General features: G+C 46.5%; 1 protein-coding gene across 3 annotated transcripts; it reads left to right on the forward strand.

The window, feature by feature from the left end:
* The first annotated feature begins 1,878 nt into the window (after positions 1-1,878).
* UTP14A (UTP14A small subunit processome component) lies at positions 1,879-20,957 on the forward strand. 3 transcript variants are annotated; one of them, XM_065900431.1, is made up of 15 exons: positions 1,879-1,944; positions 2,999-3,077; positions 4,239-4,309; positions 4,801-4,865; positions 6,983-7,125; positions 7,431-7,586; positions 12,766-12,885; positions 12,984-13,078; positions 13,692-13,815; positions 13,898-13,975; positions 14,757-15,147; positions 16,926-17,332; positions 18,092-18,282; positions 18,412-18,511; positions 20,512-20,957. In XM_065900431.1, the coding sequence occupies exons 1-15, from the start codon at positions 1,919-1,921 to the stop codon at positions 20,782-20,784; spliced, it is 2,319 nt and encodes a 772-aa protein (XP_065756503.1). In that variant the 5' UTR covers positions 1,879-1,918; the 3' UTR covers positions 20,785-20,957. The 3 variants fall into 3 exon arrangements, with proteins under 3 accessions (XP_065756503.1, XP_065756504.1, XP_065756506.1); XM_065900432.1 differs by having other exon boundaries at positions 1,919-1,944; positions 3,002-3,077; XM_065900434.1 differs by lacking the exon at positions 7,431-7,586 and having other exon boundaries at positions 1,919-1,944; positions 3,002-3,077.
* The last annotated feature ends 2,241 nt before the right edge of the window (positions 20,958-23,198 follow it).

Raw genomic sequence — 23,198 nt, forward strand, 5'->3', positions numbered from 1 at the left:
TGGCTCGTGGGCTCCAGAGCGCAGGCTCAGTAGTTGTGGCACACGGGCTTTGTTGCTCTGCGGCATGTGGGATCTTCCTGGGCCAGGGCTCGAACCCATGTCCCCTGCATTGACAGGCAGATTCTTAACCACTGCACCACCAGGGAAGCCCCATCAATATGCTTTAATGCTCCCCTTTTCTATAATAGATTACAGCAATGCCATGGGCTTGAAACTGTAAGGGTCTGATACCACAGCAATAATGACAGAAAGGGAGGGAGATACGTGAGAGAGATTTAGGAAGTAGAACCGACAATGTGAGGGAATCACCGTAAAGCATAAAGGAGAGAGGAATCTAAGACGACTCAGACTTCTGACTTGACTAACTGGGTAGTTGATGGTGCCAGTCCCAGAAATGGGAAATACGGAATTCTGATAGAAAAGATAGGAATCACTGACCACTTCACAGTTGATGTGCCAGTGGGATAAAAAGGAACACCGGAAGGCAATCCGAGATACTAGTCTGGAGCTCAAGAAAGAGATCTGGGCTAGAGATATAGATTTTTGGAATTCTGATACAAGTGTTAAAGGCTTAGGAAGAGCACATGGGATAAACAAAGAGCACTGAGTACAGAACCTAAAGAACATCATCATTTAGGGAGTAAGCACAGAAGTCTCCAGCAGTGAAGACGTCGGAAGATGGTCATAAAGCTAAGATACCAGGAGAGTGGTGTCATGGAAGCCCAGGATGGAGTTTCAACCACGACAAAATTGTCTTTAATCGCACTAGAAAGTAGACTATATAAGGCCATGGAACACGTCTGTTTCATTCACCAATGTATCCCCACTGCCGAGAGGCCTGGCACATAGTAGATGGTCAAAGACATTCCGTGAATATGACTAAGAAGACAAACCAACAGTATCGAATACCACAGAGTTCTGAGAAGAAAAAGACTGAGAAGTGTCCGTTTTATTTAGCAACCTTGGGTGTCACTGATGATCTTGTCCAGAGTAGTTTCAGTGGAATGGTGGGGTGAAAGCAAAATAGGAGTGGCTTCGAAGAATAAATGCCAAGAATGTTTTCGTGTATTACTTTTCTACATTTTTTTTAATTAAAGGAAAATTCATCTTTTTAAGCAGGAAAATAAAACGTGGTTTATTGTTGCAGAATTTGAAAAATCAATGCTATGACTTTTAGATTGTCCAGTAATTTCCTTTGCAACTAGTAATTTTTCAAATATAGCTATAAAATAGTTTTGCTATTACAACCAAATGTTTAAATGGAGGCTGGCAAATCATTTTCTTACCTCAACAGTTAAAGGGCATTTGTGTAAAAAATTCTTAAAAGTTGATGGGAGATGAGGAAGTTGCAGCCACTGACACAGCCCATTCTTGGATGAAACTCTGTTACGTAGGGAAGTAGGAACCCAGAGCTGCAATTACAAAGGGGCGCGGGGTGAAAGGGGATTTTCTCCATGGGCGGATCGCAAGGACCTAGCACGATGCTGGCCACTTCCCGGGCGGTCAATAAAGCCTTGAGCTGGCTGGCAGCAGGCTCGCAGGACGCTGTCGATCACGGACAGACGCAGGAAGCTCTGCCCGGTTCCCAATAGCGCAGCACCCTCCCGCTAAGCTCACCCACCTGCGCCGCGAGGGAACCCGGGGGGCCGGGAGGACGGACGCTGGCGCGCCAGAGAGCTGAGTGGTGGGTGGGGGTAAGCAAAGCGTAGTCCGCTGACAAGCTTTTATCTCCAGTCTCCCGCTTCCCAGCGGAACCCTCCCGAAGCGGCTCCTGTTTCTCGCACGCCTCAGGGCGGGCCGGAAGTGACGCACCTTGTCGCGCGTGATTGGCGGAAGCAGAAATTGCTTTGCGGCCGGCACGGAAACTGCTTTCCTTTCGGCTTCCGCTCCTGGCCCATGTGAGATCCAGGCTGGAGAGATGAGCTCGAGTCGGGCTGCGGAGAGGTGAGGGGTAGCGGAGGGGAAGAGTGGTCTGGGTTTCGTTGTGGGTCGGGTTCCCGGGCTTTTGAGAAATGGAGTCCGCCTTTTAGCTGGCGTCGGTTGTTCCCCTCCCAAGACTTCGCCATTCGTTACTATTTCCATGATCCATCCTTTAAAGCCCTTTTAATTTAATTTAATTCGCTCCCTCCACTCCCCGGCTTTTTAGTCTCATCCCTGTTGGTCCTGATGCGGCCTGTCCCTCTCCAGCTAAGTTAACGTGTTGCACTTTCCTTATCACGTGACTCCTTTTTCTGCAGCTGCTGGGGAGCATTTCAACCCTCCGCGCAGACAGTGACTGCGTTATAAAGTCCTCTTATCTTGGAAACCTTTGCTCATTGGAGTCATCCACAACATTTTCTGTGGCGTTTCATGCCTCCCGCCGGGGGAACTAAATATAATCTGTTTAGTAATGGGTACCTAGCAGAGTTTGACATATACCATTAGATAATGGTAGACTCTATAATTTGTTTCTGGGTACCAGTCTCCTAAGTTAAGCGCCTACTTTGCCAAGCAAGCTCCAGCTGCTTTCTTCCAATTCCCCGTTTCCCTATTCCTGAGAACAAATGATCAAGATGTCACTTTTAAGTAAGCTTGCACCTTTACAGGTATCTTCCACGTGGAGGATTTAGAAATGTTGATTGTGATATTGCCTTGCCTCAAGGGCTGGCAACAGCGTCTTCTGCCACCTTACCTAGGGTCTGACATTTTTACAGCCTACCAGAGGTCAGTGGGAAATGGAGTGCCAATCAGTCACTGAAGAGTGTTAGATCTTTTCCATTTTCATGCAGTTCTGTATGGGTATTACTAACCAGTGCTCACCTCTTGCAGGTGATGCCTGCCTTATGCAGTCTAAATTTTATGTCTTGACAAATTTCCAAAGATGCTCACACTGCTTGGTTTGCACCTCTTCCAGGGGATAGGACTGTTCTGTACTAAGAACTGCAGTTATCTTTTAGAGATCATTTCAACATAAGAAAAATTGTTTCAAGTGATAATATTTCTCTTTTATCTCCCTTAGCAGCCTTCTGGCTTTAAACCAACAGGAAGAACTAGAGGATTTGCCAAGAGAGTACCCCTTGAGCACCAGTGAAGATGAGGTGGGTGACACCCACTAAACCGCCTTCTCCAATTTCCCTTCTGCCTCAAAATTAGGGTAGATGCCACATTTCCTGGAAAGAAAAGGGGTGACAACATTGTTTATACTTGCTCAGGTCTCACAAATAAATTAGTTACAGGTTTCCACCACTACCCAAATTAGAGTGTTCCTACAAAACTTTTCATGAGCTAAAATGGCATAAAGCAAAGAAGCTATTACCTTAGGACACATCTTGCTAATGGAAACACAAAATAAATCAAGATGAAGCATAGATGCTCATAGACAGTTCAAAGCTATGGCAGCTTGATGCTGAGGTGCTAAGTGTAGTTTCCAGGGAAGGGGCTTGGTGGTGCCACTCTGAGTATGTGCTGCCTCTATAACAACTCACTGCAAAACAAATGCTAGACGCTATTTGCATTTTAAGGCTTTTTGTTTGTTTTTGTAAAAGCAAAAATCCTCTTCAGATTTTGTTCAGTTAGCCAAAGCAGGTACTAATGTAGGTCTTTTGTGAAAGTGAAGCGGCGTAAAGCAAAGCAAACTTTCAAAAAGCAGAGGATACCTGTATTTAGTGTTTCATGTATATGATATTGTATTAAGTGCTATGGGAATTCCAAGATCGTATATAAGATACACTGTCCTCAGGTTGCTTAAGTTGAGTATATAAGACCAAAACACATGGTATTATATGATTTCCCTATTTCCCAAGTTTGGATTTCCATGGAGGGTTATTTGATTATCCGACTGAAATATACATGTGCATAATTAAGCTGGGTCTCCAACAGCTGCTATAGGAATTCCAGCTCTTTATTCTCTTGACAAAACTACTTAAATTGGTTTTATTATGTCAGTTTCTGTGTCAGATCACACTATATATTCTATACAGAAACATTATTCTCATGGCACTTTTCTTCTCAAAACAAGTTAAGACAGAGGCATGGCATTAGCTCCTGGTTACTAAGGCTCTATGTTCCTTACAATGAGGGAGTTTGGCTTATTGAAGCATTTCTTTCCATTTGAGCTGGAATGCCCGCATGCCAGACCTCATCTGATTCACCAGTTCTCCACTGACCAAAAGAATGAGAGATTTTACATGGGCCTCAATTGCCATACTGTCTTTTCCCTCCCCTCATCATTCTGATGGTTTTTCCTTTTCTGTTTCCAGGGGGACAGTGATGGAGAAAGAAAGCATCAAAAGCTTCTGGAAGCAATCAGTTCACTTGATGGAAAGAATAGGTAACATTCCCTTCGATTTGGACAGGTTATAACTAGCTGATTCCATGAGACTTATCTGCAGCTAACATTTATTGAGTGCCTAAGACAATGAAGATACAATTGTCAGAGCATGTACCTTGGAGACTGTAGGCAAGTTTCTTATCCTCTCTGCATGTCAGTTTCTTCAACTAGAAAATAAGATTGACATGTCCCAAAGTCACTCAGCTCGTAAGTGACAGATCTAGTATTCAAATCCAGGTATGTTTGAATTCAAGTCCAATACCTTTCTCATTATGCCTACCTTGCATTGCCTTGTGTTTTTGAGGGGCTGAGCCTACATTAAGAGATGGTTAGACTACCATGTCCAGCTTAGGAACAGATTTCCTGGTTGCTTTGTGACAAAACCTGATTCTAGAATAGAAATGAAACCAAAGCATTGTTTGAAGAGAGAAGTGTTTGTTCCCCAGCAAAATGTATCCATTCTTTCTATATTCTGTTTTGCTTAATTTCAGGCGGAAATTGGCTGAGAGATCTGAGGCTAGTCTGAAGGTGTCAGAGTTCAGTGTCAGTTCTGAAGGTAAGTTAACCAAAGGAAACTATCTGCATGGAACTTGTGGAGTTCCAAAAGCATAATGGTCACTTCCCAGCGTTTTTTTTGTTTGTTTTTTTTTTGCGGTACGCGGGCCTCTCAATGTTGTGGCCTCTCCCCTTGCGGAGCACAGGCTCCGGACACACAGGCTCAGCAGCAGTGGCTCACGGGCCCAGCCGCTCCGCGGCATGTGGGACCCTCCCAGACCGGGGCACGAACCTGTGTCCCCCGCATCGGCAGGTGGAGTCTCAACCACTGCGCCACCAGGGAAGCCCCCAGCTGTTTTTGATGTGGTTAATGAATCATACCATAAACACTACCATGCGAGGGGGTGAAGAAGGGTAGTCAGATGCTCTTGAATTTCTTCCATTTCTAGAAGAAAGCCAAAAGGCCACAGTCAGGGTCTCCCACTGAGCTTGATGAGCTACTTCTAGGGTAGAGGGACGTGAATGAAGACAGCTGCCTCTCACGAGCTTAGTCATGTCCCTGATTTCATTTTTATTTGAGTTCTCACAGTGCATTGAGTTCAGACAGGCAGATAATCTCTCCTCTACGGCTGGAGCTCAGAGAAGTCAAACTACCTACTCAAGGACCTTCACCCAGTACAGTGTTTCTCAAACTTTTTTCTTTATTGCTCCCCTGAGGAGCCTTTTTAGGCATTTCTTTTCCTCACTTCCTCTCTCCCTCCTCGCCTACTCTGCCACCAGGAATAAGATTTTCTTAGGTAAGGCTGAGCTTTGGAGGGACACAAAACTAATACAGTCAGCCCTCTGTAACTGTGGGTTCTACATCTGTGGGTTCAACCAATGTGGATTGAAATTTTAAATTTCAAAATATTCCAAAAAGCAAAACTTGAGTTTATCCCACATACCAGCAACTATTTATATTGAATTTACTTTGTATTAGGTATTATAAGTAATCTAGAGATGATTTAAAATATATGGGAAGGTGTGTATGGGTTATGTGCAAATATCAATGCTGTGCCATTTTATACAAAGGACTTGAGCATCCTTGGATTTCTGTATTCTTGGTGGGTCCTGGAACCAGTCCCCTGTACATGGATGCCAAGGGATGGCTGTATCTAAGTGTTTTGTTTTTTTTTTTTTTTTACCCCTGCCCACCGAAGAACCAGTTTTTACCCCTGGGTGGGGGAATGATATCACCCCGATTGAGAATATATGATCTAGTAAGTGGCAGTGTTTTAACTTGATTTTATCTTGATAACAAGTCTAGATGCCAAATCTTTTCCACCATGTTCACAGCTTACGCAGCTTGAATGAGTTATGTGCTTCTAGTAACCATTAACATAACCTCCCAGAACTGGTAACAATAAATTCGTCCAAGCTTATCCATTCAGCAAATACTTACCGTGCTTCTACCATATATCAGTTTCTGGGACTACAGTTAGGAATAAGTCACAACTTCGTGGAGCTTACATTCTAGTGCAGGGAGACAATAAGCGAATTACAACAGGATGATGCAGTCAAGTGACGTAAGTGGCTGCTTTCGGTTGGCTGGGCATGAAAAGCCTCTGAAGAGGCAAAATTTAAGCTGAGATCTGAATAACAAGAAAAGTCACCATGCAAAGATAGGGAGCAGTATTCCAGGCGAGGGGGCAGCTAGCGCAAATGCGCTAAGGAAGATACACGTTCAGCATGTTTGAAGAAGAGGAAGAAGGCCAGTGCGGCTGGAGCATTCTCCATCTGTGGGTGACATGAGGTTGGAGAGACAGACAGGGACCAAAGTATAATGGGGAGCCATTGGAGGATTTTCAGCAGGATCATGACGTGCTACAATTTACATTTTCAAAACACTCTGGCTGCTGTGTGAAGAATGAATTGAAGTGGGGCAAGACTGGAAGCAGAAAGACCAGGAGAAAAGCAAATGACTGTTTTAAATAGTTTTCTGTCTTCCACCTTCCAACACGTTTGGGGATGTAGGAAGGCAGTGGCGTCACTCTGGCTAGTGACTGAAGTAAGAGGACTATTCCTGCTTCCCTGCACACCTGCCTGTCTGCCAGCATTTTCTACTGAGGTCTCTCCCTATGTGATGTTGAGGTTTTGCCTCACTTCTCAGTCTGACCAGAAAGTTTGTCCTTTCTGCAGGATCAGGAGAAAAGCTGGTCCTTTCAGATCTGCTTGAGCCTGTTAAAACTTCATCCTCATTGGCTGCTGTGAAAAAGCAGCTGAATAGAGTCAAATCGAAGAAGACTGTGGAGTTACCCCTTCACAGAGAAGAGATTGAGCGGGTGAGTCAAAGAAAATGTGGTCCATTAAGGGGGAGAAATTGAACTGACAAGGAAAAATAGCATAAGAAGAGAAGGGGGGATGGCCTGAAAAATGGGAGGAAGGAAAGTTGTGGTTGCCTCACCCTGGAAAAGATTAAAACTGATCTCAGGGGAAGCATAGTCCTGAGAAGTAAGCAAGAGCTAATCTCTAGCATCCTGATTTCTTTCTTAAACTAAGAAACATGGCCTCTTAGTTTCCTGCTGGTCCTTTGAGTTTGATGCTTAATTTCATGGCTCTTTCTTTCTGTGTGCTTTGCCTGTTTCAGATCCACAGAGAAGTGGCATTCAATAAAACCTCACAAGTCCTCTCCAAATGGGATCCCGTCGTGCAGAAGAATCGGCAAGCAGAGCAGCTGGTTTTTCCCCTGAGCAAGCAGCAGTCCGTCTTTGCTCCCATCGAACATGTGGTCAGTGGCTGGAAGGTAAGTGCAACACGAGGATAGCCCATCTTGGAAGGTGAGATTGCACCGCGTGGACATTGCAGAGCCTGCATTTGGTCTTGTTGGACACCTTAAGCCGAAATGGCAGCTGCAGTCATTTTAGTTGAGTGGTCAAAATGGGAGGGGGCGGGGGAGCAAGATTCGTAGCCAGTTGCCATAACTCTGTCATCGCCCTTCCTCAGCTTCCTCAGCTTGGATTGTCCACTGCATGGTTATTTGCGTGTGTTTGTGTGACCACATCTGATTGCCAATAGAGAAGGAACATAATGATGTTTTCTTTTTCACACACTGGATTCTTTTAAAAAAGCTTTTAAAGCCAACATTCTGACCTTGGGACGATCAGGAACCTGGCAGCATTAATGATGCCTTAGGAGGGATATATGAGCAGCAGAACCAAAGTTTGCTTGAAAAGGAATACCATATTAAAATATAGCAGATTGCTGATAATGACTAGAAGTTTAGCAAGTAACTCATTATGACTGAGCTGCAGAAAATAAAAAAGGTATTTTAGCGCCGGGTTTCCCAAACAATGATCTCTGGCAGATGTTTCATCCGTCTGAAGTAAAAGGACAATTGTGAGTATGCTGGTGTAAGGTTGCCAGCTCTTTTTTATTATGAGGTTATTCTTTCCACTTTAATGGTATTGAAATAGCTTTTCCTTTACAAAACGATGGTGGTAGTAAATGATGGGGTTGGGGGTGGAACGGTAGTTATGCCATTGGCAAAATTAAAAGTTAGTAATCCTGTGTCGGTCCCTAAAGTTTCAATTTTTAGTCTGAACAACTTCAGAACAGCTAGCCTTTCTTTTCCAATACACCATTGGTTATGCAGTCTATAATGTGGTGTTCTGTCTTTAGTAGAAAAATAGTCCAAAACATCAGTGCCCAAACCATGGATAGATGGCTTCTCTGCTTTCTATAAATCCAAAAATGGTGTCCTATGTGTCAGGAAGTTGAGGTAATTAAAGATCATCAAAGTAAACATGGCCTGCCGCCATAGCTAGAAATTGAGCAAGTCATTGCTCATTACGGGGATAAGCTATGTTTCAGATACTGTTGTTGAAGCCACCACCATTCTCTTTCTAGGATGCTTCCTTTTCCACATGAAAAAGAGACCAGGTTTAAAGTGTGGCTGCAGGATGGAAGGGAGACTTTAGGGGGAAAAAATTGAGGTAATACAATTTGCAGGATTCAAAACTAAGTATAGAAAATACATAGAGAAAAGTCTGACCCCACCCTTGTCCTCCCATCTGTTCATTTTTACCTCCATGCTCACCCAGAGATCACCACTTTTTTATACATTTTTTGTTGTTGTTAACTTAAGAGTTTTATGGATATATTTATGTTTACCTCATTTTTTTAATCAAAAAAGTAGTAGTACTACTACACACGGTTCTGCACCTTGCTTTTTCCAAATGCTGGTATGACCTTAGAGATGGCAGGTCAATGCCGAGTTGGTCATTAAAGATGAGATGCGGGGGGGCGGGTTGCACTGAGAACGGCGTAGCCTCTGATCTCCAGGAACTCCCTGTGCGAGACAGAGTGGGGCCCAGATGCTGTACACAAACCTGCTGTACCATTCATTCTAAGGTTCATCTTTTATTTATTTTTTTTTTTGCGGTACGTGGGCCTCTCACTGTTGTGGCCTCTCCCGTTGCGGAGCACAGGCTCCGGACGCGCAGGCTTAGCGGCCATGGCTCAGTGGCCATGGCTCACGGGCCCAGCCGCTCCGCGCACGTGGGGTCTTCCCAGACCGGGGCACGAACCCGTGTCCCCTGCATCAGCAGGCGGGCTCTCAACCACTGCACCACCAGGGAAGCCCTAAGGTTCATCTTTGAGAAATTACACCAACATGGCACAGAGAAGTCAGGGGGTCCTTTGTGGCTGGCAGTGCCTTAGAGGGCAAAGCCCAAGGACTAGCAATATACTAGTATTTCTGGAGATTAAGAATCCAAAATGTCTGCACTTGTAGTTTTGGTCCAGTTTCCTAAAATTCCGTTTGACTCTAGCTGAGAAGAATTAAAGGGGATAATGTGTGAGAAAGCATTTGTAAACTGTAAAGTGCTAGAAATGATGTGAGGTAACTTCCCACCACTCCCTCCTTCCCTCCACTGGCAGCCGACACTAGCATTTCCCAAAGTGTTCTCAAAACCTTCTTTTCTCAGTATGCCCTGGGAGTGGGACTGGGTGGGGCATTTGGTAGGGTTCCGTTGCTAGAAAATGCCACATGCCCCTACTGGAGATTGGCGGTCCACGGTGTATGCTAGACTTTTTTTTTTTTTTTTAATAAATTTATTTATTTATTTTTATTTTTGGCTGTTGTGTGTCTTCGTTGCTGCGCACGAGCTTTCTCTAGTTGTGGCAAGCAGGGGCTACTCTTCATTGCAGTGCACGGGCTTCTCATTGTGGTGGCCTCTCGTTGTGGAGCACGGGCTCTAGGCGCGCAGGCTTCAGTAGTTGTGTCATGCAGGCTCAGTAGTTGTGGTTCACAGACTCTAGAGCACATGCTCAGAAGTTGTGGCACACGGGCTTAGTTGCTCCGCGGCATGTGGGATCTTCCTGGGCCAGGGCTCGAACCCATGTCCCCTGCACTGGCTGGTAGATTCATAACCACTGCGCCACCAGGGAAGCCCCTACGCTGGCCTTTTAAAGGCTATGAAAAGATAGTAAAGAAACCCCTATGACTTACTCTAACCCAGGTAGGACAGGCTGATTTTATTAAAAATCGAACACATTGAATTTTAAACTTTTAAAAAATGAAGTAAATCTTGTCAGCTGCTGAGGAACATGCTTTGGGAAGAGCTGGTCTCCATTCTCTCACCTTCTTCCCCTACTGCCTTCCTGAAACTTCTCTCAGAAGGTGTTAGCAAGGGGCCTCCCAATAGCCAGATCCCAAGTCCTCTGCGTCTTCAGCCTATTTGACGCTATTAACACATCATGTGGTTAAAACTTCTCCCTTGGCTTCTGTGACGTAGTCCTGCTGTTGTTTTCTTGTCTGTTTTGCTTTTTATCTGACTCTCCTTAGTCCTTTTTATTCTTGCTCTGTAAACATGGTACAGATCACTCTCAACTCCTTCTGAGTTCCAGACCCATGTTCCATATGACCAGCAGGCCTCACCTGGCTCTCCCCTGTGCACCTAAACTTCTCAACAACAAAGAAAGCCTGGCATTTTCCTTCCCCAGACCCTGAAGCTCTGTACCACGACCTTCATGCTGTAACTCAGTCAATGGCATAACTCCTTCTCCCCTCAACTGCCAGCACCCCCAGCCCATGCAGGGGGTCTAGTCCTGTAGTTCTGTCTCTGTAATAACTCTCACATCCCTGGTTCCTCTCCTCATTTTCATTTGACACCTTCCATAGAACCCCTTACACAATCACCAGGATTTTGTCTCCAAAACACAAAACCGATTATCACTTTCCTGCTTAAAATCCTTCAAAAGGCTCTCCACTTACCGAATGAGACAGAAGTGCCTGGCATCTTAGCTACACTGGACAGTGCATTGTTCCCTGACATACCTTTGCTTTCGCTAGGTCTGTGTTTTTGCTTATACTCATCTCTCCATTTGGCTCTTTCCACCTCCTTGTAGAATTGTGCTTATGCCTCAAAGCCTAATTCAAAAAGTCTCTTCCTGGGGCTTCCCTGGTGGCGCAGTGGTTGAGAGTCCGCCCGCCGATGCAGGGGACACGGGTTCGTGCCCCAGTCCGGGAAGATCCCACATGCCGCAAAGCGGCTGGGCCCGTGAGCCATGGCCGCTGAGCCTGCGCGTCCGGAGCCTGCGCTCCGCAATGGGAGAGGCCACAACAGTGAGAGGCCCGCGTACGCCCGCGTACCGCAAAAAAAAAAAGTCTTCATTCCCGGAGCTGCCCCACCTCCTAATCAGAATTAATTGTTCCTTCCTCTGTGATTACTCCTGTGGTCTAATATTTAACCCATTGTGTTGTTAGTGGTGCATATGTCTCTTTCCTCTGAAAGGCTATGAGCTCTATGAGGACAGGAACTATCTTAATTGTGTATTCCTAGCACCCTGCACAAGTGCCTGGAATGTAGCTGCAATCAATAAGTGTTTGTAAATTGAATTGAATTGGAGGGAGATTACAACATTGTAATATAAATCACTTTGTAGCCTGTGATTGATTACTACTGCAAATACTAAAAATGGAAGAACATGCACCTTTACTATTCAGTAGGTTTATGGTCAGATCAATAGTGCCGTGTAACGTGTGATGATGTGTGTTTATGCATTTGTCCAGATACTTGTAAGTTTTAACACTGACCGTGATGTATATGGCCGTTGAAGAAAACCACATAAAATACGTGCATGAAGTTTGAAACTGGCTCTTGCCCCAGGCTGTCTTTGTGCCTTGCCAAAGTGGACCATGACACGATCAGCCTGATTATTTTAGCCATCCTCACAATATCAGTCAAGCAGCAAATGGGGTCTTTTGTTGACATGTAAAGTCACTGGTTCACAGTCCATTCATTTCATCAGCGTAGACACCACCTAGTATGCAAAGTTAACTGGCAACTGAGGAGTTGGAGCCAAAGTTAGAAACTGATGAGAGTTAAATTTGAACTGTCAGGAAGCAGGCTAATTACCTGAAGGTCTTATTGTTAAAGGCAGTGTCTTTTTGTGCTCATCTTAAGACCTAACTTCCCCTTTTCTCTAGAAGTATTCTTAAAGGGAGGCTGATATGGATCTGAGGTCCCTAACTTTATGTTAAGAGTATTGTGCTCCAAATATACATAACAATACAGGGACCGTTTTGTTTTGCAACTCTTAAGACTGACAATTTGGTACTGCTGTTCCTCTCTCCTGCCAGCATTGACCTTAAGGGCATCCTGCTTTGATTCTTAAGAGGATGCTATCGTTTTACATACATTGGTAATCTGAACACAGAGTGATCCCCCCCCACCCCGGTAATATTAGAGAGTAGCCTCGGAGTCCCCTTGCTGAAGTTGTCTTAAATCAGAATAAAAGTTAAGGCTTTATCTACACAGCTGAACAGCGAGCCTGGAACCCCCTTCTCTTGCTGTAACAGTCAATCCTATCCAGTTCGTGATTCCAATTATAATGTCATAGAGTATATGGCCATAGGATTGTAAAGAGGGAGACTCTAGGAGCATGATTTAAGACTTAGAGTGTTCTGTTACCTCCTTAAGGCAAGAACTCCCCTGGAGCAGGAGATTTTTAATCTCCTCCATAAGAACAAGCAGCCAGTGACAGACCCTTTACTGACTCCCATGGAAAAGGCCTCTCTCAAAGCCATGAGCCTGGAAGAGGTAAGTGTGCTAGGCCCTTTGATCCACCCAGACATGCTCTCTTTCTCCCAGCATTTGCCATCAAACCCAGGGGTCACTGTAAATGTCATTCGTTATAGGTGAAGATGCGCCGAGCAGAGCTTCAAAGGGCCCGGGCCCTGCAGTCCTACTATGAGGCCAGGGCTCGAAGAGAGAAGAAAATCAAAAGCAAAAAGTAAGGAGGCCCCTGTGTACCGGCCTTGGGTTGCATGGAAGAAAGTGACGAGGAAGAATCGCGAGTCCTTAGGAGAGAACCTTGCCCATGGCGGCTGGGGTCATGTAGGAGAGGTCCCAAAGAGTAGTGACTAGCCTCTTTCTTTTTCAAACCAACCTCAGAGAGTTTTGCCTCCTTCAGTAGTACCTGCTCCTGTGGCTTTGGCTTTCCGTCTTGGTTTTGCTAAAAAGAGGACTGTTCAATTACTTTCTCTCCCTTCCAGGGTATCATCACACAGTGGTCCTGCCGAATGAGCTCTTGAGTTCTACAGCTGTGGAGGCCAGTAGGGCTTCCTTCCTGCCTTTTTGCCTCTTTGGATCCTATTCTGCTCTTCCCTTGCGTTCTAGAAGCAGAGGGGACTCTTTGCTCTGCAGAAGTCTGCCCTTGGGGGCTGCAGGGACTGAGAGTCCCGCGGGGCGTCGCATGTCTCGAGCCGGCTCCCTGCAGCCAGCTAGCTCTGTGATGTCCGTTCCATTCCCCCACATAGGGAAACCCCTTGTGTGGCGGGGCACTCGTGTGTGCCGCCAGTGGTTCAGCTAAATCTCTTCCCCCATACCCCTCTCTCATCCTATAGGTATCACAAACTTCTGAAGAAAGGAAAGGCCAAGCAAGCCCTAAAAGAGTTCGAGAAGCTGCGGAAGGTCAATCCTGCTGCAGCATTGGAAGAACTGGAAAAACTCGAAAAGGCCAGAATGATGGTGAGGCTGCCTCTGGCCTCCAACCCTTGAACCAACTTTCCCCGGAAAGCAATAAGGATCTCACTCTGCCCTTTCTTTCCAGGAGCGAATGAGCCTTAAACACCAGAACAGTGGGAAATGGGCAAAGTCAAAGGCAGTTATGGCCAAATATGACCTGGAGGTAAGAGACCATCAGGGTGAGAGACCATCCAGGCTCGCTGTTCAGCTGTGTAGGTAAAGCCTTAACTTTTATTCTGATTTAAGACAACTTCAGCAAGGGGACTCTGAGGCTACTCTCTAATATTACCAGGGGGATCACTCTGTTACATTACTGATATATGTAAAACAATACCATTCTCTTAAGAATCAGAGATGGAATTGGAGGAAAGAAAGGAAAATCCATAAGGATGCTAGCAGAAGCAGAGTTGGGAAAGAGCCATGAGGATGCTTGGAAAACCAGGACTCTAAAAAGGCATTAGGGCTGGTCTGAAGGTAGTGAGTTATCTCAATTGATTGTCTACAGTCAGTTACAGATCGAACTCCTCGTTCTACTCTTTCCCCCCTTCTCACTACTACACTTGACTAGTCTTTAAAAAAAATAAAAAGGCATCAGAAAATCTCTAAGGCAGAGAGGAAAATGATCAGGAACAAGGTGGAAAGGGAGAGATGAAAGGGAAGCAGCATTGAAGGCAAGTCCAGTTAAAGGGGAGAGGAGTTGTGTGTTTTTTTGTGTTTTTTTTTTAAAACCTTGTTTCACATGTTGATTCCTTGAGGACAAAGAATTTGTCTTCCGTTTTATTCCATAGCTGTTAACACAGTGGTGTATGTGCAGTTTGAACAGTAGGTACCAGTAAGAAATACTTAAGTCAGATTGAGAGGAGGCAGCTCTAAGAAATGGACCAAGAAAGGTGTTACTGTGGTCACTAATGACAAGGTGCTCGTGCCGTGACCCTTTCCTCCAGGCTCGCCAGGCTATGCAGGAACAATTGGCCAGGAACAAAGAGCTGATGCAGAAGATCCAGGTGGCCTCCGAGAGTGCGGAAGAGGAGGGAGGTGCGGAGGAAGAGGGTGAACCCTTTGTCCCTGACGTGGTGAATGAGGTGCAGGTGAAGGCAGACAGACCGAACCCCTGGATGTTCAGGAATCACTCAGGTGACACAAAAGAGGCTGAGGTCCAGGGGGACCCTGAAGAACTTGCAGAGCCTGCAGCCCAGGAGGCTCCTGAAAGTGAGGAAGAAGGACCAGTGGTGGCGGAAGAAATTCTGTTGAAAGAATTTGAGGAAAGGCGATCACTTAGACAAAAGTCTGGGCTCAACCAGATCGCCAAGCCGGTGGGCAGTCAAGAAGCAAAAGGTGAGCAGTGGTGGACCAGAGGGGAGGAGTGCCTAGTGCTGGTGCTCTTGGCAGACTGAGAGGGAAGCCGGGTCCACCCACCTGTGTCACAGAGTGATTAGGCTCTAGGTACTTTCAAGAGAGTGCCCTGGGTCCCTGAAGAGAAAACAGATTTGTCATGACCATTCTCCTTCAAAGGCATTTAATAAGCAGGCATCTGCATGGCTCTAGAGTGTGTGTCCAGTCTTCAGAAAGACAGAAGTACACCATCCTTGAAGGAAGGGCAGGAGTTAACATCACTGGTACCCACAAGCCAGTGAGAAGTACATGTGGTGGACTGGCAAATCTGAAAGTTGTTCACACCCACAGACACAGAGGCGTATTTTGAGACATTATGAAGTGTCTTCAAATCATCGCTGCAGTTGTCTGTCGATATGTTGATAATGGGGTGTGATTTTCTTGATAGGAATGAATGACTCCACAAGGTACAGGGTAAATTAGAATTGTTACGCCATGCTCAGACTCGATTTGCATGTTATATATTAATTAGCAGCCTTAGCACCCTTGAGGCAGGTCAGAGTTCCCATTCTGGGGACAAAGCCTTATAAAGCCTGCTTAGGAAACTAACTGCCTTCAGAAATCACCTGAATCTGGACAGATTCTTGGGTCCGATTATATTTCCTAGAGGAATAATGAATGCATTTACATGACAGCAAGAATCTTTTTCAGTGGCAAAAAAAGAGTTTGTTTTTAGAGCTGTCATTTAGAATGTATTGGAGGACCTTTACTTAGGGTTTTCAGCTAAAGACTTCTGGGATTAATAATTGCAAGCAGTCACTTCCGAGAGGATTGTAGAAAGCAGCACCACAGGCCAAGATGGTTCCTCCCAAGCCCCCTCAAAAGCTGCCCATCTAGTGAAATGTGTAGAACAGTTGGTTGCGGAATGAAAGGTGGATTTGGACTTCCTTGGATGATAAATAGAATGATCCCAAACCTTTGGGGAAATAGTATCCTAAAATAGTGGGAAGGCATGGACCCCAAACAAGATGAGCAAGGAAAGTTAGTCCTTGAAAATAAACATGCATGTCCTCAGGCCAGATCTAAGTAGGTTCTTCCAGTGGCTTCAAGCCAGAGCTAGAGAGCAGGATGAACTTGGGAATGGAGGCAACTTGAGTCAACGCAAGGGACAGTTTAAAAGCATGTCACGGCTGTGTTTCCCTCGGGGCTCTCAGAGACTAGCAGTATTTGCTCAGATGATGCTCGTGGCTGGAAAGTGCGAGCTACTTGACTCTGCCACAGCAGATTGTGAAATGCTGCTTTAAGATAAAACAATGCTGGATACAGTTTTTACAAGTAGGAAATTACAGTGTAAATTAGAAATCACAATTTTTTAGCGATTACAAATAATAAATGACAATGAAGTTGAATTTAGAGGCCACTGGCTAAAACAGCTCTTTAAATACAAATTTGGAATTTGGGGTGATCTTCCCAAGCAGAGTTTACGGGGAAATAAGCCACAGCTCCAGTTATACAGTGAGTCATTGGCAAAGCTGGGAATAGGACCCGGACATCTGCTTCCCAACATGCAGCTTTTAACTCCTAAACTCCATTGTCCACGACTTGACAGGTAATGATTAGTGAACTTGCCAGGAGATCCAGCGAATGGCATCTTCTCTTAACCATTTGTCCCCGTTAGCATGTCTCCCATGGTGCCCAGCGCCCAGCGAGAGGTCAGTAGACGCGTCTTGACAAGGCAGCTCCCACCCTACTTTTCCGACAGCTTTCATTTCTTCCCCCAGACCTTAGCAGCCAGGAGGTGCTGTCTGAATTGAGGGCACTGTCTCAGAAACTCAACAGGGAGAGCCATCAGTCCAGGAAGCAAGAACTGAGTTCAACGAGGACAGTTCTGGCGGTCCAGAGAGAGGAACCTGCCGGGGAGGAAGAGGAGCCTCTGTTGCTGCAGAGGCCGGAGAGAGCACGAACTCTGGATGAACTGGAGGAGCTGGGCAAAGAAGGATGTTTTCAAAACAAGGAGCTTCCCAGAGTTGTGGTAGAAGGGCAGCAGTTGGAGAGGAACCCAAGTAATCATCTTGGTGTCCCCAAGGAGAAGAAAAGGAAGGAGCAAATGATTGATCTCCAGAACCTCCTGACCACAAAATCTCCTTCCATGAAGTCCTTGGCAGTTCCCACGACAGTAGAGGAGTTGGTGAGCAGAGCCAGGGTCGTGGGCCATTGGGGGGTATCAGAGCTGGTGTGGAAAGTGTCCTTCCTCCGCGAGGAATAGAATCAGTGAAGTTCTGTGCTGGGGGCACATGGCGGCAGTTAAGAGGTCTGGAGTAGTATGGGCCCAGCTTGTCCCAGTGACAGTTTCGTAGATGCAAATTTGTGAGTGCTGCTGAGACTCCCTCGCCTTAAATTCTGAGCCACCGAATCCTCCCTGGGGTGACTCTAAAGCCCTCAGAGGAAAGAGGGAGTCACTCAGAGCTCTGACCAGATGCCAGGCAGGACAACTCAAAGGTGAGTCAGTGAGCTGTTGACAATATTTTGCTCTACTCGGTGAGATCTTGAATGATCCGGGGGGGGGGGGCTCCCCGATTAAGTCACTGAAACTGCTCAAGAGAGGAGCCCTGGTGCCTGTCTTTTCAGAGATATAAGCTGGAGGACCCCCACATTCTGGCCAGGCCCACTTGGAGTTCCCCCTCCTAACACAGGCCGTTTCTTCCTCTACCCTGCAGTGTCCTTACTGAAAGTTTAAAATTGTGTCATATGATAATGAGCTAGGGATATTTACCCTAGAGAGAAGATTGGAGCTTGATTGGCTGCCGATGGGTTTGTAGTGCAAGACCATCATTGTTCCGCACTTCCCCCTAGGGGGCGCTAAAATGTCATGACCCAGCAGTTGAGCGGTCTTGCCACGAACCTCGGCTCAGGAGGCAAGCTGTAGCTGTTGTTCATTTCTTCCCAGGAAGATGAAGAGAGAGATCAAAGGCAGATGATAAAGGAAGCTTTTGCTGGGGATGATGTCATCAGAGACTTCTTGAAAGAGAAGAGGGAAGCTGTGGAGGCGAGTAAGCCGAAGGATGTGGACCTGACTCTGCCTGGCTGGGGCGAGTGGGGTGGTGTGGGCCTGAAGCCCAGTGCCAAGAAGAGACGCCGGTAAGAACAGGGAAGAAAGCCTGTTAGAAGGGCACCAGGTTCTCCCACTTGACCCTTATGTGTCCTCTCTGCCCTTTTGACTAAGTCCTTAATGCTCTTAGTCAGACGTCCTGCCGTTCTGCTTTCCAGGTTTCTCGTTAAAGCCCCTGAGGGTCCTCCAAGGAAAGACAAGAATTTGCCAAATGTGATTCTCAATGAGAAACGGAACATCCATGCAGTGGCTCATCAGGTGAGGGATAGAGAGCCCTTTAGCAACCTCCTCTTTTCTGCCTGGCTCTCCTGCTTGGGAGGAGCGTTCTGGTGCTCTGTGGTCAAGAGGGATGTGTGATCTTGGCCACAGAATCGGATCTATTTTTGTTTTCACTGGCTCTGAGATGAATAATTCCAAACTGACTCTGCTGTTTTAATTACTGGCTGGGAAAGTTAAAGGATAATCTTTGCAGCAATGGTGAGGCCCCCAAATCTGCATTTTCAGCTAGTACCCCCAGATAATGCTGATGCAAATGGGTCTCAGCAAACTAAGAATTGCCATTCTGCAGGCTTTTGTTTATAGTCCAGGTAATGTTCAGAGGCTGTAGGTTTAAGCTGCATCTTAAGAAAAATGAAGATCAACCAGTACTTGTTCAGGACAATGAAAAGACTTAAAATTGTGTCATGTGATAATGAGCTAGGGATGTTCACCCAAGAGAGGAGCAGATTTGAGTATGATCACGGTCTTCCAGTATAATGAAGGCTGTCGTGTGGAAGTCACGTAAAGTAGAAGTTAGAGGAAAGGCAGAGTTCGAGGAAAAACTTTCTGCCGGTCAGAAGAGAGAAGGGGTTGCTCTGGGGTTGTGAGCATGTGTAAAAGGGACTTGGGAATGAGACTGGACTCGGTGACCTTTATGTTCCCTTCAGTTCTGAAAGTCTGTGGCCCTGTGATCTGTCCCCAGCCGGTTTAATATTGAAATGAGTTGTATTTTTCCTTCTGAAGTGGAGGAGGGCTATTTAATAGGTACAGAAGAGAGGAGAAAATATCATTTCAGTAATACTCTGTTGATCTTATTTTGCTGCATAAATTGAATTGTAATCCCAATTGAGGATATATAACCAGAAAATAAGCAATGAACAAGCAGTTGCGGGATAAGAGGGAGAGAAAAGGGGTGCTTCACTGGGCCCGGATTCTAGGCGAAGGGCAGAATAGAGACCTCAATAAAGATCACCTTTCCCTTCCAGGAATCTTAACTATTTGTTTTTTAATACAGTCACAGTAAATTGACAAATAACTTTCCAAGAATCTCCCTTGATTTTCTTCATCTTTTTAATAAGCTATATATACTTCAGGTCCCAGCATGCAATAGAATAAAGCACTTTGAGCCAAAGGGGGAAAATCCTCCCAAGACTGCATATTTTGTGCAGGTGTTTTTTTCTATTCTTTTGCTCTGGGTGACATGCACAGATCTAGCTGTCAACCCCACTAAGACCCTCCCTTAACCTAAAGAATCTGTGTCCTTCACCACCACCAGGACTGCCCGGCAGTACTCAGTTTCTCTTGAGCGTTCCATTGAGTATCTCTAGAGACTACTGATTATAACTTACCCGTTTTTCTGCTTACATCTTTTTGCTCCTCTTTGGCCATTGGGGAGGTGTTTAAAGATTATTTATATGTCTGAAGGTAGCGCTTTGGTGGAGTGAAGAAGAATCCTGGGCAAGGAAATGAGACTTGGGAAGAGCATGAAGCTAAGTGTAATAGCCTGGTAGAGTTCAGGATTCAGGAGGAAATCTTTGGGTTCCGTAAAACATCAATCCTGTGAATCAAGGGGAGGAAAGGAAGGGATTAAGAGCATGAAGAGGGTAGGAGAGTCACAGAGATACACCAATACTCAGATGTGTCTTGCAGTCACAATGTTGTATAGGGAGACCCACTAGGGGCCAGCAACCTGCAGCTCCTGTAGTGTTCCTATAGCTGCAGGGGCCTTGTTGGGATGGTTTTTCAATCCCTAGATTGCTGTGTAAGCCTGGGGGAAGGGAGGTTCTAATCCAAATTAGGCCCCTCTACTCCCATATGCCATCAAGCAGATTGGCACTCCTAAGGTTGGATGGGGGCATGGGGATACCTTAGCCTCTCAGAGGCTTCACTCACTGCAACCATTGTGTAGAACTATGGCCTATGTGCTAAAACTACCTGACTAGGTGCCATTAGAGTTTACAGGCCTGGCTCATGCCACATCACTCTGCCTTCCTTTCTAGGTGCGGATGCTTCCATATCCATTCACACACCATCAGCAATTTGAAAGGACCATTCAGACCCCTATAGGATCTACATGGAACACCCAGAGGTCCTTCCAAAAGCTGACTATGCCCAAGGTTGTCACCAAGCCAGGACATATCATTAAGCCTATAAAAGCAGAGGATGTGGGCTACCGGTCTTCCTCAAGGTCGGACCTCTCTGTCGTACAGAGAAATCCAAAACGACTCTCCATACGTCACAAAAAACAGCTGAAGAAAATCTCTGTAGATTGAGTTGCTGGAGTAGTGACACCTTGGTGCCTGTAACTGGGAGCCCTGGCTGCTCCTCCATTGGTCCGGTTTTACTCCGAGCTGCAGGATCAGTTCCAAAACTGGCTTAGCATACCGTGGGTGTAGTTAAGCCACATTTTAGAAATAAAGGCATTCTTTTAATCTATTTAACTGGAGTGTGTTCTGTGTTGTTTCCCATTTCCTTCAAGTTAGACAAGACACCTTTGGATGCTCCTCATTGCATTTCTCCAGTCGCACTTGTCAGGGGACCTTATTTTCTTACCAAGGACTATGTTGTCCTAAATTGGACTGGAGGGAAGTTACCCTAGCCTACAACCTTAAATCCATCACATCGGATATAACCATAAACAACCAGTTTAAAGAGTCAGGGATAGTAATTAAATACTGTATATTCTTAACCTCTGAACCTAGCAGCATTATGCACAAATCATTCAACTGGATTCTGCTCGAGGCTGGTCCTAGGATGGTGCTGAAGCTGGGTTCAGCTTTAAGTCTAACCACTATGGTTTTCTTTTCATGTGTGAGCCTCCCGGCTTACACAGGTTGCTATCTAGAGTAGTTAGCACTTTTACCCTTACTTTACAGATGAGGTAGATGAGCTTTCAGAAGTAAAGCTCTATTCCCTTTACTTCCTAAGCAGGGCCAACTCCTCACCATTGTTTATAGTTTATTCAAGCATTACTTTGCTGCATGGCAGTTTACGTCAGCTTCTCGGCTCTGAGGAACCTGCCTTTCTCTGGATGACAATACGTATCGAGAGGGCCCCTGCAGCCAAGATTCCTCACAAGGAATTGGAGAAACCCCTCCATTGATTCCGAAAGGACATAGCCACTACTGCACTTCACCTCCTGCCTTGGAGATGGGTCCCCCTACTCTTTTTAGACCAAGATGGGGGTTAATTTTTGTGTGTCACAGAACCCTCTGAGAATTTGAAGTTATGAACCCTCCCCAGAAAAATGCACAAACACCTACACCATTTTACATACAGTTTCAGGAGCTTTGCAGACATTTGGAATCCCTGGGCCAAAAATTCTGCCACTCCACGAATATTCTTTTGCAATGGCCCCCACCAATATGGCCCTCTTTTCTGAGCCCATCACTCTCCAGATCAGTTCCCAAGTGCTTCCACCTCAAAGGTAACTAGTCCCAATGCCTTTATTTTAGAGGCTTAAGATTTCAGTTAGTGACTAAGCAGTGGGACCCTAGACTAACTCCGAAGCCAAAAGCCACGCCATAAATGTCCATAAAATTCCCAGTGGCAGCTGTGGGCCCGGACTACCACTGCTCATCCTCTCAAGAACCTGCCCGGTGCTGGGAAGGGAACTGAATATGTTGATAGTGTTCAGAGCTCAAGAGGTATTTTTAAGTTATCCATTGGTTTGAGATTATTCGCGATCCACTTGCTGGTTGTCACTTTAAGTCAGTAGCCAGTGAGGGGGGAATGGTGGACCTCTGCCCACTCCTGCCTCCCTCGAAGAAACCATAACCTTCTATTTCACTCTTTTGAGCACAAAGCTGCCACCTCCGTCCCACCCACCCCACCCCCCCAAATCGAAGCACCCAATCAAGTGCCCCCTGTAAACGGCCAATCCCCGTCTACTTTCTCGGGACCCTCTTCAGCTCCGTGTGCTCCCCGCGGCCCAGGAGTGATGCAAACGACCCCATCCTTCAAAGGGGAGGGCAGGCGCTGGAACGTGCTATAAACGACGCCCACTCCCAGCCTTCCAAGCCCCCAAACGGATTCGATTGTTGTTTCGTGGGGCTCTTTTTTTTTCTTTTCTTCCTCCGAACCTCCGAAGTGTTCTCCCTTCCCATTGGCCGGAGCTGCCCCTTGACGCCACCCTGGCCTTGCTCGCTGATTGGTCCATTCTGGATGTGCCCAAGCCTTTTTCCCAGGGTGTGGCCCCCCCCGCCCCCAACAGGGTTCTGACCCCTGGCTCCTCCCTTCCCCCCCAGCCCCCCTCTCTGTTCCGAATGGTACCGCCCTGGCTCGGCTCCCCCTCGGCCCAGGCCCCTGCCCTTAGGGCCCCCGGACGGGGCGGGGCACGCTGGGGACGGGCAGAGGGCGGTGGTGGCGCCTTCCTGCCGAGCCCGAGGCCGCCCCCGCCACCCTTCTGCAGCCCTCGTAGGTCCCACTTTCCCCTGGGCAGTTTTCGTCCTGCCTTGGTAGCCCCGTCCCGTCTGTGCGGCCCCCACCGTGGTCTTTCGGTCATCCCGGTCGGCAGCGTTAAATCCCTGCCCTCAGCGCTCCACACACGCCCATCCGCCTCCACCCTCGGGTTCTTGCAGCACTCCCTCTCCCCGCGTCTGCTCACCCTTCCCCTCCCGAGCCCGCCGAAGCCCCGGCCCGCCTTCCTCGCGGACTGTCCATCCCCAGGATCCCCCTCCCTGTGTTT

This window comes from Phocoena phocoena, chromosome X (genome assembly GCF_963924675.1).
Source record: "Phocoena phocoena chromosome X, mPhoPho1.1, whole genome shotgun sequence".
Taxonomy (NCBI): Eukaryota; Metazoa; Chordata; class Mammalia; order Artiodactyla; family Phocoenidae; genus Phocoena; species Phocoena phocoena.